The sequence below is a fragment of the Ciona robusta genome, chromosome 2, assembly GCF_009617815.1.
Source record: "Ciona robusta chromosome 2, ASM961781v2".
Lineage (NCBI taxonomy): Eukaryota > Metazoa > Chordata > Ascidiacea > Phlebobranchia > Cionidae > Ciona > Ciona robusta.
In genome coordinates, this window is record NC_143236.1 from 7,019,521 (window position 1) to 7,037,445 (window position 17,925).

Sequence of the window (17,925 nt, forward strand, 5' to 3'; positions counted from 1 at the left end):
TAGGTAAACATATCAAAGTTTATACAGTGTAACCTTTGTTTCGCATACGTTTGTTAATCTCTGTATTAATCACCACTGCGTCTATTTCCTTGTTGTGCAAGGATACCATGACGTCAATGGTGTTGCAAACGAAAGGGTAAATATAACCGATGACTGATCAATCCGCGTAAGACAAGTCAGTCTTGTCACTCTTGCGCAATCATGAATCTGTCCACAGTATTTTTAATAAAAGCAAAAGGTTTAACTACAAGTTTGTATTCAGACAACTGGCACATTTTGACATTCTTTCTACACTTTATAATACCCGCATGGACTAGACTGTGGGGTATGAACGAATAAATGTTTTTTTAGCCGGGCAGCGACAGTCGTTATAACACGGCGGGTTTGTTATATTGTTTGTGGTAGAAGACGGGACACCTTTCCAACATAATATCCAAATATCCGGACCGTGTTTTAAACAATTAACAACGGTCTATGGTAGTCGTGAGGATACGGTTCTATAGGTCTTTTAATGTTCTTTGTTTACTACCAAATGGAACAAGAAAAAAAAAGAATGAAAACGTGTCCCATCTTTCCCTATCCTACTGCATATTGTTTGTGGTCAAAGACAGAACATATTTTGTAATAATGTCCAAATATCCTGATCGTGTATTAAAACAATTGCCGGTCTATAGGAGTCGTGAGGATACGGTTTTATAATTCTTTGCTTAGTACGAAATGGCACGAGAAAAATAGTTACATGTATAGGTGTAGAATCAACTACGCAGAAGGAAATCATACAACATTGGCTCCGGGCCAATGAATCAATGTATATGCTGTATCTTAACTCCTGTTATTGTTCTGGCGGTTTCATTGTATATAGAAAGGGCGCGCTTAAGTGTCGATTCATTTACGAGTTATAGGTTTCTTTAGTAATACAAGGCTGCCAATAAAGGTGGTTACATTTTGAATGAATGTAACTTTTTGTCCTCGCTTGGCGAGCTATAACACGAGTGTTCTGTTTCATACACTTTTTGCTAGCTTATACGAGTTTCAACGTATGCTACTTTCGGGGAAACTGTTTTTTTTCCTTTTGTATTGTATGGCTGACAGTTTAGACAACCCATAAGGCGGCACTGGGTTGAAGCAATTTCCATTTAATCTCTTGAGCAAGGACACCTATACGGCCCACCATGGTAGCAGCGACGAGCCTAGAAAACATATAAGGCTAGAGGCACGCGCTAACTACTGTGCCATAGCGTCTGGCTTAACCGGCGTGCTAAACTAAGTGATATATATGTTCGAAATTAAAAATTATTGTTATTGAAATAATTAGTAGAATGTGCCGTTGAAACTAGAAAAATGTCGATGGGAAGTTACATCTACGCAATTATTCTGTTTTTCTGCACCTACACAAATGCACAAGGTAAGATCGGGCACTCTTGTGTTTCTTTAAAAAAAACTTTTTTGAACGAAGTATTTCTTGCATGTGTGATTTATTAATATAAAAGTTTATTTACGTTCGATAACCTGTTTTTTAATTTGTTTTATCCTCGCGTGACCAGACATCGACAGTAGATACAAAATACATGGCTGCCTTGTCACAACCCATTAGTGACCCTTGGGTTAAAGAGGACGTCTGTGTCTTGCCCACGAATACAGGTGCTGGCAATGGTATCAGAGTCACCCAGTATTTTCAGGTCGCGATCGCTCAACCGCTGACCCGCGTGTTTCCGTTTCGAATCTGCAAAATAGCTTCGATTTCCCTATGATTAAACGAGCTTGCAATTTTCTCAGTAGGGATTAAAAAAAAAATAAATGACGGTAACCTTGGAATAGGGTTAGTGCTGCGCACCATTTTTAACAATTTGCGTTAAAGGTTGGTGGTTTTGGAAACCAATATTTACCGCAACTAGCGTTAAAGCATGGAGCTTTGGTGCGAGCGCCACACAGTAGGTAGACATGTGATGGCTGTCGGCGGCCTTTTCTACTGACGAAACAATGTATTTTAATCAAATTAAACAGTTCTAAAATGTAATATAGAACTCCCGTTTGAGAATCTGTCATTTTATATTTATTTACACTAATTTAATATATGGGTGCAGTGAATTCCTTCGCTGAATTCCTTCTCTCTTATTATTGTTACGCGCCGCTCCTAGTTGACATTCCTACGTTTCTACCGCATTTCTTAATTTGCCATGTTACTCAGTTTGCATGTGTTACTTGCCATTTTTACTGCAGTTAAGTTCGAGTGCGCGTTTAAGTTGTCTTTAACTCTTTGTTTCTTTTAGGTTACAATGAATCGTTTTAAGTTTGTTTAAACCTTATTTAATAAAGCTAATGAATCGTTTCAATGGGTTATATCAACAGAACGTGCATACTACAAAGGAAGTTATTTTATATTCTCATCACAAATTACAAATCACACTGGTGCAAAATCAGCATGTGTTGGATTGGGTGGTCACCTTGCAATTATACCAGATGCAGAAACTCAAGCTTTTATTCAAACTAAAGGAGCTGCTTACAAAAGTGCAGGAAAATGGATGACAAGCAATAATGACGGTTTATATAAGTTGTTAACTGCTTTAAAAATATTAAAAGTAAATGGATATATATGGTAGGGTGGGGTAAAATGGGACACTTAAGCATGTTGCCCAATATTTTAAAAATGTAAATTTATAATGGTTTTTGCTTTTGTGCGATACAATAATTTTGTGTTATTATACCTATATTAAAAAAAATACACTTCAAAGAAAAAATGTTATTTTGTGATTTTCACACCAGATGTAACATTAGCGACTCGACAACAGACTGGGTAAAATAGAACAATTTAAATTTTTATTCATTTTGATTAATAAATGAATGCTATTAATAATACATGTGAACAACATAAAATAATATTGGTAAAATAATAATAACTTATTTTATCCTCACGTGGCCGGAAAACGACAGTCGTTATCACACGGGTTTAACACCTCGTGCCAGCTTACGAGTTACCATGTATGTTACTTTGTGGGTGATTATTTTTGGGGGAGATTTTTTCTTTTTTTTATGTATGGCTTGTAATTTGGACAACCCATTAGTAACCACTGGGTTGGAGCAATTGTCGTTAAGTGTCTTGCCCAAAGACACATACGCCCATAATGGTAGCAGCGACGAGCCTTGAACCCATTACCTAATGGTTACAGGCAGGCGCGCTAACCACTACGCCACGGTGCCATTATACTTATAGTATGTTATTGTATGATGCATTGGTATTGTTAGAACAACAATCGGTATTGTTGGATCAGATACCAATAAATATTGTATCCTACAAATGCATATTTAGTAATAACAAAAAATTAATATTAACTTAAGCATAAAGCTAATAGTTTTGTCACAAATTCTGAATTGATCACTATATTTCACAGAAGCCACTTCTCATAATTTAACTTCAATTGCCTATTATGACTGAATTTTGAAGATATATTCTAAACATTATCTTATTGTGATATCGGTGTTTACTACTTTATATTTAAATTACCCATGAGGAATAAATTATTGAATTAAAAACAAAACTCTCCTACACACTCTCCTACAAGTCCTACACAATACCTACACAATGGGACAAAAAATGGTTTCTTTGCCACATAAACTGTGTATATACAAATTTAAATCGGTATTTTTGTGCTGATTTCATTCCTAATTTAAGCCATATTAACCACTGCCTATTTTTTCATGTATACGTCTCAGTTTTTTTTACAAAACTAAAACTAATTTTATGAGACAAACTGTTTGAAGAATTTCTGTTAAACTATGACACTGGATGGAGGATTAAAACAACACAAACTACTAAATTTCGGCGATTTTAATATTATTAAGTGAGCTTTAAAATATGCATTTAATTTTATGTGTTTTTTAGATATTGATAAAAGTTGTATTCAATCAACACTGGATTTTAATACTTTAACACCGGTTATAGTCTTTGGCGCTTATTTTGTTGGACCATAAGAATACTATTAAATATTAGTGTAACATATTTTAATAAAAAAACATATTTTATCATTATTAAAAGTGTCCCTGTAAAAGAGATTTATAATAAACATCCCATGTTACCCCAGGCCAATCTTAACCCACCCTACTCTATATATGTGTTAAATCTAGTGCAATGTAAATATAGAATCTGAGCTAGTCCCTGCATAATGAAAGCCAAAGTTCTAAAATCCTCATAAATTCCAGCCTGGATTGATGTAGACAAGACATCAGATGGAACTGGTTGGGAATGGAGCACAACACATGACAAGTTTTATTTTAAAACAACTAACCGTGGATATTCTGGTAAGTTTACTTAATCTTCCTTAATATTTTTCTTCCTTTATCATTTTGTATTTCCTTGATCATCGATTCCTTTAGTAAACCAAGATTTTATTAATATTATAAATACTGCACTATTTTGTTATTTCAAATAAACAGGAAGTGACATATACCAAGGGAAGTATAACAAGTGGCATCCAAATTATCCACGGTCTACTGAACAATATGCAATAATGGGGTCAAATTTTGGACCTCTTTTTTCATGGACTTGGGTATCTTCTCCAGCCACATATCTGGCCCATTATATTTGTCAAGTTCCAGGTAATATTCTCATTTTACAAAAAAATCTTGTTTCCGGACAGTTATATAAATGTGTGGTGAAATCTAATTTGTCCATTTTAACCTATTGATATATTTTGGCACGTACAGGTTTTCCCCCCAGCTGCTACTATGTGATGTTTTTGGCGACTTAAATTATGATAGTTGTTCTATCTTAGGGTTAAGATGGCAACTAACCATTTTCATTTACCAAGTATATCAACATAACCACAAAAGGTTTATAAACCTTCCACAACTATTTTGTAAACTAATTAAAATTATGATACACTAAAAGCATAAATAAAAAAAAATAAAACTAGTAAATGTATATAAACTCAACAAGGAACTATTAAATTCCTGAGCTTAGCCTATTCATCCATTTTTTTAGCTTTTTTGCAAGGAATATATGAAACCAGGAATACAACAACTGAAAAACGCAAATGTTATTATGATTTCTATTGGTTTTAATTCATTACAGGCCTGTTCAATGATTTTGTGATCTAATTAAAATTATGATTCACTGTATACGCGCTAATGGTCTAGTCTGACTTATGATGTAAGTTTAAATAGAGATGGCTCGCAGATAAAATAAACTCATTTGTAACCGTGTTACAAAGTTAAAGCTAATATGGAGTTCATTGCTTACACCCTGTGTTAAACAGAAACTATCAATTATTTTTTAAATGATATATTTAACCTACGTTAATCAGCCATCCAGAGTTCTAACTAAATCCTGTAAATATTCCAGCTGTATTCGAATACTACAAAGGAAGTTATTTCGTATTTTCATCACAAACCGCAAATCATGCTGGTGCAAAATCAGCATGTGTTGGATTGGGTGGTCACCTTGCAATTATACCAGATGCAGAAACTCAAGCTTTTATTAAAGCTAGAGGAGAAGCTTCTAAGAGTGCAGGAAAATGGATGACAAGCAATAATGAAGGTTATAAATACAATTCAAATAACAGCGAGGATTTATCAGTTTAATATATAACAGAGGATCAATTCAAAAGCTCAATATTTATTCTGGATCAAAGTGACTTTAGCATTTAAGTTATATAAATATTTTATTATATTTAATAAATTTAGTTTAGCTTTTAATTATAACTAAAAGGAAACACTAGATAATGTTGGTTGATTATAATTAGGTATATATTCCAGCTTACATTGATGCAGTGAAGACATCAGATGGAACTGGTTGGGAATGGAGCACAACACATGACAAGTTTTATTTTAATACAACTCATCGTCTAAGTGGTAGTTATTTTATTTTTTCTGACATATTGATCAAAATAAATTGATTAAAAGTTTCAGTCATTTAAGTTCTGTATCCAATGTTTCTAAAACAGGATCTAAAATACAAAATAGCAAGTACAACAACTGGCACTTATATCAGCCGTACAAAGGAAATTATGCAACTGTTGCAACTAATCTTGGTGAACATCACCTATTCAGCTGGAAATCTGTCACAGATTCAACCGTTGCTCACTATATTTGTCAGATTACAGGTCAAGTTTTAAACTTTTTACTTTAGAAAACAAATGCTCAATGTAGTTTATAAAATTTTAACCAGTTCAGTGGTACAATTCAGTTTACATTTTTATACTCTGTAGCCATTTGTTGTTGCAAATATATTACTTTTGTGTAACTGATAAGTGACATTCATAGTACATAATTTTTGTGTTTTATTTCAGCCACATTAGAATACTACAAAGGAAGTTATTTCACGTTTTCTCCATTTACTGCAAATTATGCTGGTGCAAAATCAGCATGTGTTGGATTGGGTGGTCACCTTGCAATTATACCAGATGTAGAAACTCAAATCTTCATTAAAACTAAAGGAGCTGCTTACAAAAGTGCAGGAAAATGGATGAAAAGCAATCTTTATGGTGTATATTTCTTAGTAATTATTGATAAAATTAAACCAATGAATATCAAAAACCAAATCTTTAGTGCTCAGAATTGCAATGTTATTTTAATTTGCATCATCATTTTTGTACAATATATATTTCAGCTTACATTGATGCAGTAAAGACCTTGGATGGAACTGGTTGGGAATGGAGCACAACACAGGACAAGTTTTATTCGAGAACAAATGCACGTGGAAGTGGTAAGATATAAAACCTTTTATTCTACAATCTATTAATGGTTACACCAAGGAAACAAAAGATTGGCAATGACATCATTTCTTTCATTGTTTTTTTTTACTTGGGGTTTGTCTTCTAACAATCACACATGCCTGAGCAGCCCCATTGTCCCATTTTTTTGCAGAATGCACACACGTTGTTATAAGGGTATCTTTATTGTGTATTTTTAACATTTAAAAATTTTCTCTATACATACCAGCTGGTTTAATGCAAACACCATGTATATATTGTTTCGAAAACCTAAGATAATTGCCATCCCAAAATTAAGTAGTTTTATCTCTCCCTTGAAGTAATTTTGGGGTTGAGCATGTTTGGTGGTACCTTTACATCACATTTAAGCAGCATCTCTACTTATATACAAGTTTTGATTTATCACTGGTGTGCCCCTTTAAATCAAAAGGGTTTTGAATTTCCTTATTGTCATCCTGGGTATACGGATATACATAAATGCACACTACTTTAATGTTGCTTCACAGGACATGTAAAGATTTAACCCCGAAGAATATATATTTAGTATATTTTATGTTGTCTAGTATATTTGTGTTGCCTAAATCAAAATTTTTCCAGCCAAATGTTATACGCCACAGCAGCAAATAACAAACTAGTGATTGTCACATTAAAAAAAAATATTCCAATTTGTTTTAATTATAAAAACTTACTCAACAAATTGTATTTTTGAATAATTTACCTGTTTTAAAAGGAAATTGTAAAATGAAACTGGTAAAATGTAAATAAAGTTAAGATGAAACTATTACATTCCCGCATATCCAATTTTTGTTCTTATGCTGGGAATATCTGGAACCAGAAATACAAAAACTTTTATATTAAAAGAAAAATTCATTTGTAAATGTAATTGAACTGATTATCACTTGCAATTTTTTATTAGTTCCCCCTAATGCTTTATAAATTTGATTATTACACAATATTAATGTGCAGGTGCATTTAATGTTAATGGTAAATACAATTACTGGCATGCTCAGCAACCGATAGGTGGGAGCTCATATAATTATGGAATGATAAGCTCATATAATGATACGTACATATGGCACTGGAGATCAACCATTGTCTCAGATACAATTCACTATATTTGTCAATTTAAAGGTAATAATATTGATTTTAATCACTAATTAATATATCAAAATATATAAACTAGTAAAAAAAAATTTACTGAGTGGACATAGTTATGTTTTAGTTTGTTAGATTTTATTTATTTACAAATGTAATCAATCTGTACATTATGTTTGCAGTGAAAAGCATGTCACTGGTTGCATCCAAATCGACTTTAAATGTAAAGTACGGAGAAGATTTTGTTCTTTGTTCATCAAATGCCAATCCTGGACCTCCTGTTTCATGGAAAATGTAAGTATTAAGATACCAGAACCAGCCTATATATGTATATATATACATATGGTTCTGATGTTTGTAGGCAATCATTTAACATTACCTAACAGAAACTCACAAGATGTTTCAACAAACACAAGTGAACGAGTTTATCAAATAATTACACAACCTACACTGGATGGGAATTCTACATCACATTTGTATTTAACTCGTGGTTTATATCAGAATTCTGGTGTTTATACTTGCAATGCTACTTCCCTTGACCAATCTGCAGTAACTCCTGTCACAAGTAGGTTCATCCACAAAACAACATTAAAAACCAAAACACACAATATATTTTACATTGACAATTTTATCCTTTCACAGTTGAAAAGCGACCAAGGTTATTGGGAAGTAAATTAGCGACATCAACATACACTTTTAAATTTATCGGTGAAACTTCACCCACTGTTCATTGTAATGCAAATGGTGTCACAGTTGAACAAGGAACCCCATTCATAAACAACACAGTGTTAAATACACATGAAATATCAAGCCAAATCACCAACTTGTTAATATTTGGAAGTACAGATGTTGTTTCATGTTGGGCAAAAAATTCAGATGGATCTTCAAACATAATATCCCAAACTGGATTTTCAGGTAGCATCATATACCATCTGTATACATGAAAGAATTACTAAATAATAATAAACAATCTCAGATGATCCAAGCTCAGCAGTCACTTCTTCACCTGGTGGTTGCCCTGGTAACCAACTACAAGTTAATTGGACAGATAATACCAAAACCAGTGGTAACATTGTATACAATGTAAGCATCACTAATTCAAGTCAAACTTACATGAAAACTCTCACTCAAACATCAACAAGTGACAACAAATATTCAATCACTTTTGATAACTTGACACCAAGAACAGAATATACCATCAAGGTAGCTTAAATTTGCCATGTCAATGTACACGTGTTCCATCAGTTACCATTTTTTTACTTTTTAATCTTGGCAGGTGAATTTGTTTCCAAATTATTCCAAAAAAATTGACCAAATAGTTGGAAGAACAACTGGTGTAAAACCAAGTATTTTGTCAGCAAGTGCAGATTTGGATTCCAGTAAAACATTTTGTTTAATATCGTGGGTTAAAGGACCAGAAACTGGAATAATTGGATCAAGAGTGAGTTTTAGTTTGGTAAAACAGAACTTGTTTGTAGCTTTTAAAACAAACAAATCATGCACTTTACAGATTGTTGTAACAAGTAGCCTACACAAAAAAGCACCCGGTGTGCCAGACGTTGTAACTAATGAAACACATATAACACCAAGTGGTACTTATTCGTACCTACTTAAAACAAAACCAAATCGTAAACTTGTTATCACAATTGCTGCTAAGACTTGTTCTGAAGTTGGTTCATATATTGTAGCAACAGGACATTGTATATCACAAGTACAAGGTAAATAGGAAGGTTTAATACATCATGCTTTATAGAAGTACAATGCAACTGCTCCATTTCAGCCCCTGCCAGTATACCAACCCCCACAACAGTTGGAAGTTCTGCAAGTACCTTACATATACAAGTAAACAAAGCTGATGAAACTAACGGACCAATCAGGTGAACAATACTTTGTTAATTTATTTACACGAACATACCACCAGAGCTATGCTCCTATTCCTATTATTTATATCCAGTTGTTATCTTGTCATTGGTGGTAAAGAAGGAAGCAACGTTTTTAGAGATTCCTATACATGGATGGAAATAAAAAAAATAATCACAAACTCTAAGTCTTCTACATATTGTGCTGCGGTTTTACCAAGGTATGTATTTGACAAGGTAGTTATAATGTTCTGGGACACACAACACATTGTGAAAACTAACTAGAGAATTTGAATTCAGGTTTATTGAAACAAGCAGACAAGTTAGCTTATCATCCAATACAACAACACAATGTAAAGTGAATACATCTTATGCTATAAGCTGTACCAACAAATTGTTGACCAATGGAGTCACATACAAGTAATGATATTTATGTCATTTTTGTTGGAGCATCATTAAAATTATTTCATTCAGATTTCAGGTTGTCACTTTAACTTCAGCTGATGGAGTTTACTTGACGCAAACTAGTCAACCGATAGCTACAGCCCCGCTTGTAGTTAAGCCAACAAGTTCTAATACACTCATAATAGCAGGTAATTCTTTCTTAAGCATTATTACTGTAATTGCACATGGTTAAATGTAACATGTTTTTCAGTTGTGGTGGTTGCAGTGTGCATGTTGATAGCTGTGGCAGGAACTGTTTATTTCTACATGAAACGAAAGTAAGAGTTAGGTTTAATTTCCTACACCATGTGGTCGGCGCCGTGGCAACCGGCTTGCGTGTAACCCAGAGGTGATGGGTTCATGGCTTGTCGCTGCTACCATTGCGGGCATATGTGTCATTAGGCCAGATACTTAACGGATATTGCTCCATCTTAAGTTACATTCATTTTATACACATTGTGTGTCTTATGTTAACAAATATAAAAAAAACAGGAATGTTTCTCTGAAACAAGGTAGATCTCAAAAGGTTCATTTTGTTCAGAATGAAGGGGCTGTACAACAAGATACTACAAATTGTGAAGGTAAACTATATAAATCATAATTAAGCAAGCATATGAATGAATGTAACTTACTTTATCCTGGCGTGGCCGGAAACGACAGTCGTAATCACACGGGTTTAACACCTCGTGCCAGCTTACGAGTTACCGTGTATGTTACTTTGTGGGTGATTATTGTTATTTTTTGGCGGGGATTTTTTATTTTTTCTGTATGGGTGATAATTTGGACAACCCATTAGTGACCACTGGGTTGGAGCAATTGTCGTTAAGTTTTTTGCCCAAAGACACATACGCCCACAATGGTAGCAGCGTCCAGCCTTGAACCCATTACCTATTGGTTACAGGCAGGTGCACTAACCACTACGCCACAGCACCGGACAAATATGGTAATATCATCTATTGATCTTATGAATCATGATCAAGATTGGGATTACAGTTTGTGGTGCAACCTTACCTATATAAAATATATAACAACTTTAAACTTCCAGAAGCATATGTGAACTTAGAAGTTAATCAAAATCCAAACTTGAAGAACACTTCCCTTAAATCATCAGATAATCAAAGTAAAGATGCTTTGCAACAAGATAATACAAATGCTGAAGGTAAAAATTTCTGTTTACCTCAAATTAAGCAAATTATATCATTGTTGTTATTGGACTTACTTTAATTGAAATGTAAAATAAATATTGAATAAAAATATACTATTATAAACCAAAGTTGGACAATATGACTTATTTATCTCCACTGAAAAATGTCCCTGCCACTCAAGGTATAAGTTGTACTAATTTTATATTTAAAATACATGAAGGGTATTTGATATTATTATTGTTAGTGGCAGAATGCTATCATATTCGTTCTTAATGTTAGTATTTATTTACATACAATACAAAAACTAGCAATTTTAGAAATCCTAGCCAAACAGTGTCAAACAGTTACAATACTGGAGCCTATTAAAGGGTACAGCAATATAAATGAATGAATGAATGTAACTTACTTTATTCTCGCGCGGCCGGAAAATGACAGTCGTTATCACACGGGTTTAACACCTTGTGCCAGCTTACGAGTTACCATGTATGTTACTTTGTGAGTGATTATTTTTTTCATTTTTTTATGTATGGCCGATAATTTGGACAACGCATTAGTGACCACTGGGTTGGAGCAATTGTCATTAAGTGTCTTGCCTAAGGACACATACGCCCACAATGGTAGCAGCGTCGAGCCTTGAACCCATTACCTCTAGGTTATAGGCAGGCGCGCTAACCACTATGCCACGGCGCCAGACAATACATACTAATTAAACAAGCATGTTACAGAATCAGATGCTTACGAAGAATTCAACATTTAAAACACCAAACTGGACATCCCTACAAGCCACTTGGTGCAAAAGTACAAGAATATGTTGGCTTCTAATGAGGCAGCTTTTAAGAAGCAATTCCAGGTAAAATAAATAAATACATGGTTGTTATGTGATGATTTATGAATAACTGTATTTAAGGAACTGGCAACAGCTACTAAAGAAATCAAACTCCCCAAAACACATGCTGAAAATCCAATACACAAGAAGAAAAATAGATACAATAACATTTTACCATGTAAGTTGGGTTTATGAGTGTATTGTAAAAACATTAGTTAAAAATACACCTTTTACTTTATAGATGATGCTACAAGGGTATGTCTGAAAGAAACAGCTAAGAATCCTGATTATATAAATGCAAATTATGTTAATGTAAGTTGGTGTAAGTTTATGGATTAGTTATTGATTGGGTGAATTAAATTTCTCTTCCAGGGTTATTCTCAGGAGCGTAAATTCATAGCAACACAAGGTCCATTGGATCGAACAACTGGAGATTTCTGGAGGATGGTTTGGGAACAGGAATGCTTGGTTATAGTTATGCTTACTAATCCTGTTGAATCTGGCAAGGTAGAATAGGTTTTTAAACACATTACAAAGTGTTGTACACGTTTCAAACTTAATATGTTTGCAGACAAAATGTGCAAAATACTGGCCTGACCAAGGAAAACGTTGCACATATGATGGTTACAGTGTTGAAACTGTAAAAGAGGTTGAATATGGCTCTTACATAGTAAGGACAATAAACATTGAAGAAACCAACAATGAATATGCATCGGTAAGATTTTTTTAGTTAAATTTGGTATAAAGTAGTTAGACATTATTGGTATAGGTGTCTTAACAGAGGACTGGTAGTACAAAAGGTTCGTGTATCTGTTTTAGTGAACTTTAGTTTCATTGTTCCAGGTGTTAAGAACATTGCAGCTATTCCAATACACAGAATGGCCAGAGGAAGACGTGCCTTTGATTTCCACAAGTTTGATTCATATGCAGGCAAAAGTAAACACTGCTTGGTCAAGTCTTTTTGATGGGAAACAGTTTCCTATAGTTGTGCATGGCAGGTAATGCATGAATGCTACTAAAAACAACTTTGCAGTGCAGATGTAACTATAGAATTTATTTCTTGGCAGTGCTGGGGCAGGGCGTACAGGGGCATACATAGGATTTGATATTTTACTCGATGAAATGAAATCAAAGGACCAGGTTAATGTATTCAGGACTGTGCTGAACATGAGAAAGCAAAGGATGGACATGGTGCAGAATATGGTTTGTAAAACTGTGTTGTGGTTGTTGCAGTGTTTAACATTACTTTTCATCACAGAAACAGTACATATTTCTGTATAAAGTTATGAGCGAATGTTATGCATTTGGAAACACTGAAGTAAAGTGAATCTGGAAAAGGAAATTCTACTAAGAAACATATTTACTATATATTCCCACATTGTTAGACTACATATTCTATTTATTTTTTAATGTTGTTTTTTAGATTTTCTCAATTGTTGTATATTATTGATTCCTTATCCATGAAAAACACAATTATGTTAACAGAGTATTGTCATTCACACACTAGTGCTGTGGAACCAATGACAAATTAAAGCTAACCAAAAAATAAAAGTGGCCTTTGTAATCCTTTTTCTTTGGTAACAAAACACGAAAACAACTGCGCAAAAAAGCCTAATTTATGTCCATGAGATATAGCCACAAATATATCTCTTTAATGAAGTTTTTTTTTTGTAATGAATTTTAAATGAAATTACACAGGGGTAAAGTATTTATATTAATTGAAAATGCAATAAAATATATTCAATCACGGCGTATATAAATTGAAACATGATCGTGTATTTAAATCAAACAATAATGTTCTTTAAATTTTATTGATATTTTTTGTATAACCCAACAAACCTAAGACCAAAAATATAACAACAAGTTCAATATTTCGCTTAAGCAAGAGTTTCTCAGAACAGGATGGGCCATAAGCTTGGTTTACGTAACTACTCCGTATTGTGGCAAAATAAATTATCAAAAGAACTTAATTTCTCTTTCATGGCTCCGTGGTGTGTAGGAATCTTAATACACCATGAAAAAGAGACGTCAGATCTACTTACGTCACTTAACTATTGACGTCATTACGTCTTCGTGTGTTTAATTGGCGCTAGTAGCTTATAGCCCCCACTGAAAATACAGGATCGCTGGTTGGGTTATATGACTCCGTGCTGATCCGACTTCATATTCAGGCTTCAGCGGAGTGCTATATCTACTGTAGTACTATTTGCTTTTATAACCAGAGACCAAACAGTTCATGATATGTTGCTATGTTTTATTCCTTTTTCTGGTATACAAGTACACGATAGGGTGTCGGGCAAAAGCTTACTTGACGGCTGGGCAAAGGCTCGTAGGAGCCCGCCATGAGCCTAGACTGACCTCGAGGTCTTAGTGCAGAAAGTGGTTTCTCGTTATTAGTTATTGTGGGAAATGACGAGTTATTTACCGGTGTCGCGGAAATCTGGTTCCCCGGAAATCTGGTTCCCATTGGCTACTTATAACTTATTTTTTAAGAAATCTAAAACTCTGGTTCCGACTAAAAATAACAGTTGTTGGATGCAACATATTTTGTACATTTCTTTTTAAAGATTTGTCTTCTTGATAAAAAATTGATGCTGTATTTTACCTTAAATTGTACATTATGACGTATGACCATCAATGACCTCTACCGTTAACACGTCATCAATAACGAAAAAGGACGATAAAACATATATTTTCACATTAGATAAAATAAACTGTCTAAAAACATGTATATATTCAAGTAATCTTCGTTCGAAACCAGATTTATAGATTTCTGATAAAAATGTCCCGTGTCTGCGCATGCGCAGTAGCCGATGGGAACCAGATTTCCGCGACACCGGACAGAATCACGTGACAGCAGTGGACGTCACGCGATAAAATGAAATCGATTTGGGCCTGTCAGCGGCTGAGCGGGATATCATTAACCTCGTTTAACGGGGGGTGTATTTTAATGAGACTAGTCTCCCATAAGATAAGTCGTATCCGCAGTGTTGACGTGATTGACGGATTATTGTGGTTGGGTAATGTGACGTCACTTTAGGCGTCGAGTTGCAACAAGCTGATATTTAATAGGATTCTATAAAGACACACGGCATTCAACAAAACAACATTCGCGTAAAGGTTGGATGTTCTTTCACAAATATAAAACAAGTTTGTTTTTGCAAACTATTACTCCTATGACGCAAAGTTGGGTGATTGATTCATAAATATGTGGGCTTATGGCGCCCGCTTCCATGTGTGGACAGTATAACGCGACGACCATATCTATCACAAGCCACGTTATCATTGGTTGAATTTTGAGTGGGAACTTCTGAGTCACAAAATACATCAGCTCTTAAAGTGGTGAATACTGTCTTTAATTTGCTTGAACAGAGCGGCGGTAATACGCACATTATTAACAAGGAATAGTTTCAACATCAAAATGCTAAGGTTTTTCGTGATCGTCTTGTCTCTGGTTTCTATTTCAGTAAATGCACAAGGTAAGTGTAAGTGTTATAAATTCTGTTGAAAGTGAATGCGGTATGTTTCTAATACCGAAATAAACAAGTACTATTCGTATTATTTTAAGTGCCTCGAAATGTTTATCGCGCTGTGACCATATTATGTTAGCAATGAATACCAAAGTTAGTAGTGACGTTGGTGAGTATCGCACAGACACACAGTGTGACGACTGGCGAGCATTCGCTGTATTGACTGCAGTGTCTTTCCAGTTAAAACCTAACTAACTGAATATTTTTTTTCGGAAATTGACGTATTAAAACAACCAAGAAACATATCGCAATAAAACACATTCGTACTAAAGTTTAAACCGATTTTATTCGACGTTTGAACTTATTGAGCACGTTAGTGGTCATATAGATCTTTTTCGTCGAACAGTTGTTCTTGTTGTTGTTTTCTTCGTGACTTTTTTCCGCACTTATCTCAATTCTTAATTCTAGCATTTTTCCTTATTCTCTTGATTGAAATTAAATCATAATCTATATTTATATTTTTTTGGCTGAATTTTCAGATTCAAAACCGCACGATGAGCGATTAATTAACGATTATTTTCCACATGCACTTTACATAGTGGAAACACCGTCAGGGAGTTTGGCGGGGAACGACGGCACTCGTTGGTGTCGGTGAGATAAGAAATCCACACAACGATTCACGACTGAATCAAACTATTAGCATTTAAGTGGGGACACATTAAATGCACTACTCTTATTCTATATTATCATTAATCGTAAATGAAACTATATTTTTAATACAACATCATATCATTAATATTAATTTCTAACATTACCTAATTACTGCGTGATTACGGTTTGTCAAAAATTCAGGAAAACAAAGGTTTTTAAGCGACGACAACGTTAACTAGTGTAAGTTTACAGTAAACACATGGTATAGGAGTTGTACAAAGCGTATTTACATATATTCTTTACCAATCACTCAATCTTCATACGTCATAACTTTCATTAGTTATAATACATGTATAAATACATTCTGCCTACTGCTCCACAGTCACCAATGGCGACTAGAACCCGTTTTGTTGGTTACTTCAGATTTGTTTTTGATCGAACCCAGTCCGTTGTAGTAAAAGGATTAATTAATATAGCAAGGTGAGGATAGATGGGACATCTTTAATTGTTTAAAACACGATCAGGCTATTTGGATATTATGTGTTAAAGGTGTCCCATCTTCCCCGACTCTACTATATTATGCTAATTAGTTTAAAACGTGCTCATTCATTAGATCTATGATCTCTTGTAGTTAAAACAGTTCTTCAATAGGGGAATAACCATGGACGAAAGGGCCCCGCACCGGGCGTGTTTTAGCGGTCCTACTAAAACACGCCCGGCGGGGGCCGGTGGGGCCCGGTGGAAAAGAATATACTAAAACACGCCCGGTGCGGGGCCCGGTGGGGCCCGGTGAGGACCCGGTGTTACGAGTCATACTAAAACACGCCCGGTGGGGGGCCCGGTGAGTATTTCTTGAAAAGGGAGCTTTTCCTATTCAAGATCCACCAAAATGTGATGCGTGTATTCAGATTTTTAGCCTAATGAGACCCCCGAGTTAAGTTTTTTGAAAATTTACTTTGATTATGGATGTACGAAGTTTGTTTCGTTGTACACTTACATAATGAACTGTATTTTTAGCAAAAGTTTATTCGTTGAATTTTGTTAATAGGGGGTGGGGTAAGATGGGACACCTTTTTATTCTATTTCTCGTCCCATTTGGTAGTAAGCAAAGAACATTCAAAGAATTATAAAACTATGTCCTCACGACTCCCATAGACTGTTGTTAATTGTTTAAAACACGATCAGGATATTTAAATATTATAGTAGGACGGGGGGAGACGGGACACCTTTAGCACATAAGATCCAAATTTTCTGTTCGTGTTTTAAACAATTAACAACGTTCTATAGGAGTCGTGAGGACATAGTTTTATAATTCTTTGAATGTTCTTTGCTTACTACCAAATGGGACGAGAAATCATTCAAAGAATTATAAAACTATGTCCTCACGACTCCCATAGACTGTTGTTAATTGTTTAAAACACGATCAGGATATTTAAATATTATAGTAGGACGGGGGGAGACGGGACACCTTTAGCACATAAGATCCAAATTTTCTGTTCGTGTTTTAAACAATTAACAACGTTCTATAGGAGTCGTAAGAATATAGTTTTATAATTCTTTGAATGTTCTTTGCTTACTACTAAATGGGACGAGAAACAGAATGAAAAGGTGTCCCATCTTACTCCACCCTACTATATGTGCTATAAGTGTCCTACCTTAGGTATAAGTGTCCTACCTTACTATACATACACTTATACTTGATCGAAGTTTTATTATTAAAAACTTTAA

The 17,925-nt window shown here is 34.5% G+C and overlaps 2 protein-coding genes across 3 annotated transcripts in view; both read left to right on the forward strand.

Annotated features, from left to right (window-relative positions):
* Positions 1–1,260: 1,260 nt before the first annotated feature.
* LOC149740709 (uncharacterized) lies at positions 1,261–14,054 on the forward strand. Of its 2 annotated transcripts, XM_089873377.1 has the most exons (31): positions 1,261–1,405; positions 2,350–2,541; positions 4,198–4,296; positions 4,432–4,593; positions 5,339–5,533; positions 5,752–5,847; positions 5,940–6,098; positions 6,285–6,479; positions 6,605–6,700; positions 7,674–7,838; positions 7,985–8,096; positions 8,189–8,367; positions 8,445–8,717; positions 8,779–9,005; positions 9,079–9,243; positions 9,313–9,520; positions 9,583–9,679; positions 9,757–9,882; positions 9,962–10,081; positions 10,136–10,254; positions 10,317–10,383; positions 10,598–10,686; positions 11,154–11,183; positions 12,012–12,100; positions 12,158–12,254; positions 12,318–12,388; positions 12,449–12,583; positions 12,648–12,791; positions 12,920–13,074; positions 13,144–13,279; positions 13,335–14,054. In XM_089873377.1, exons 1-31 carry the CDS (start codon positions 1,342–1,344, stop codon positions 13,401–13,403), a joined length of 4,131 nt encoding a protein of 1,376 aa, XP_089729503.1. In that variant the 5' UTR covers positions 1,261–1,341; the 3' UTR covers positions 13,404–14,054. The 2 variants fall into 2 exon arrangements, 1 of the variants encoding a protein (XP_089729503.1); XR_016384495.1 differs by lacking the exons at positions 12,318–12,388; positions 12,449–12,583; positions 12,648–12,791; ... (1 more) ...; positions 13,144–13,279; positions 13,335–14,054 and having other exon boundaries at positions 11,151–11,264; positions 11,976–12,100; positions 12,158–12,253.
* A 1,351-nt stretch (positions 14,055–15,405) lies between these two features.
* The window catches only part of LOC149740710 (uncharacterized), a 32,651-nt gene continuing 30,131 nt past the window's right edge, over positions 15,406–17,925 (forward strand). Inside the window, exon 1 of the mRNA XM_089873380.1 lies at positions 15,406–15,555. Within this exon, the coding sequence (XP_089729506.1) occupies positions 15,498–15,555 (58 nt within the window). The 5' untranslated portion in view covers positions 15,406–15,497. The remainder of the gene's footprint in view (positions 15,556–17,925) is intronic.

Bases quoted from the DNA above. Each gene is read 5' to 3' on its own strand.
- LOC149740709 (XM_089873377.1), top strand. From the start codon at position 1,342: ATGTCGATGGGAAGTTACATCTACGCAATTATTCTGTTTTTCTGCACC. The intron at 6,480-6,604 runs GTGTATATTTCT...TATATATTTCAG, and splicing joins GATGAAAAGCAATCTTTATG to CTTACATTGATGCAGTAAAG. The intron at 8,097-8,188 runs GTAAGTATTAAG...ATTACCTAACAG, and splicing joins CCTCCTGTTTCATGGAAAAT to AAACTCACAAGATGTTTCAA.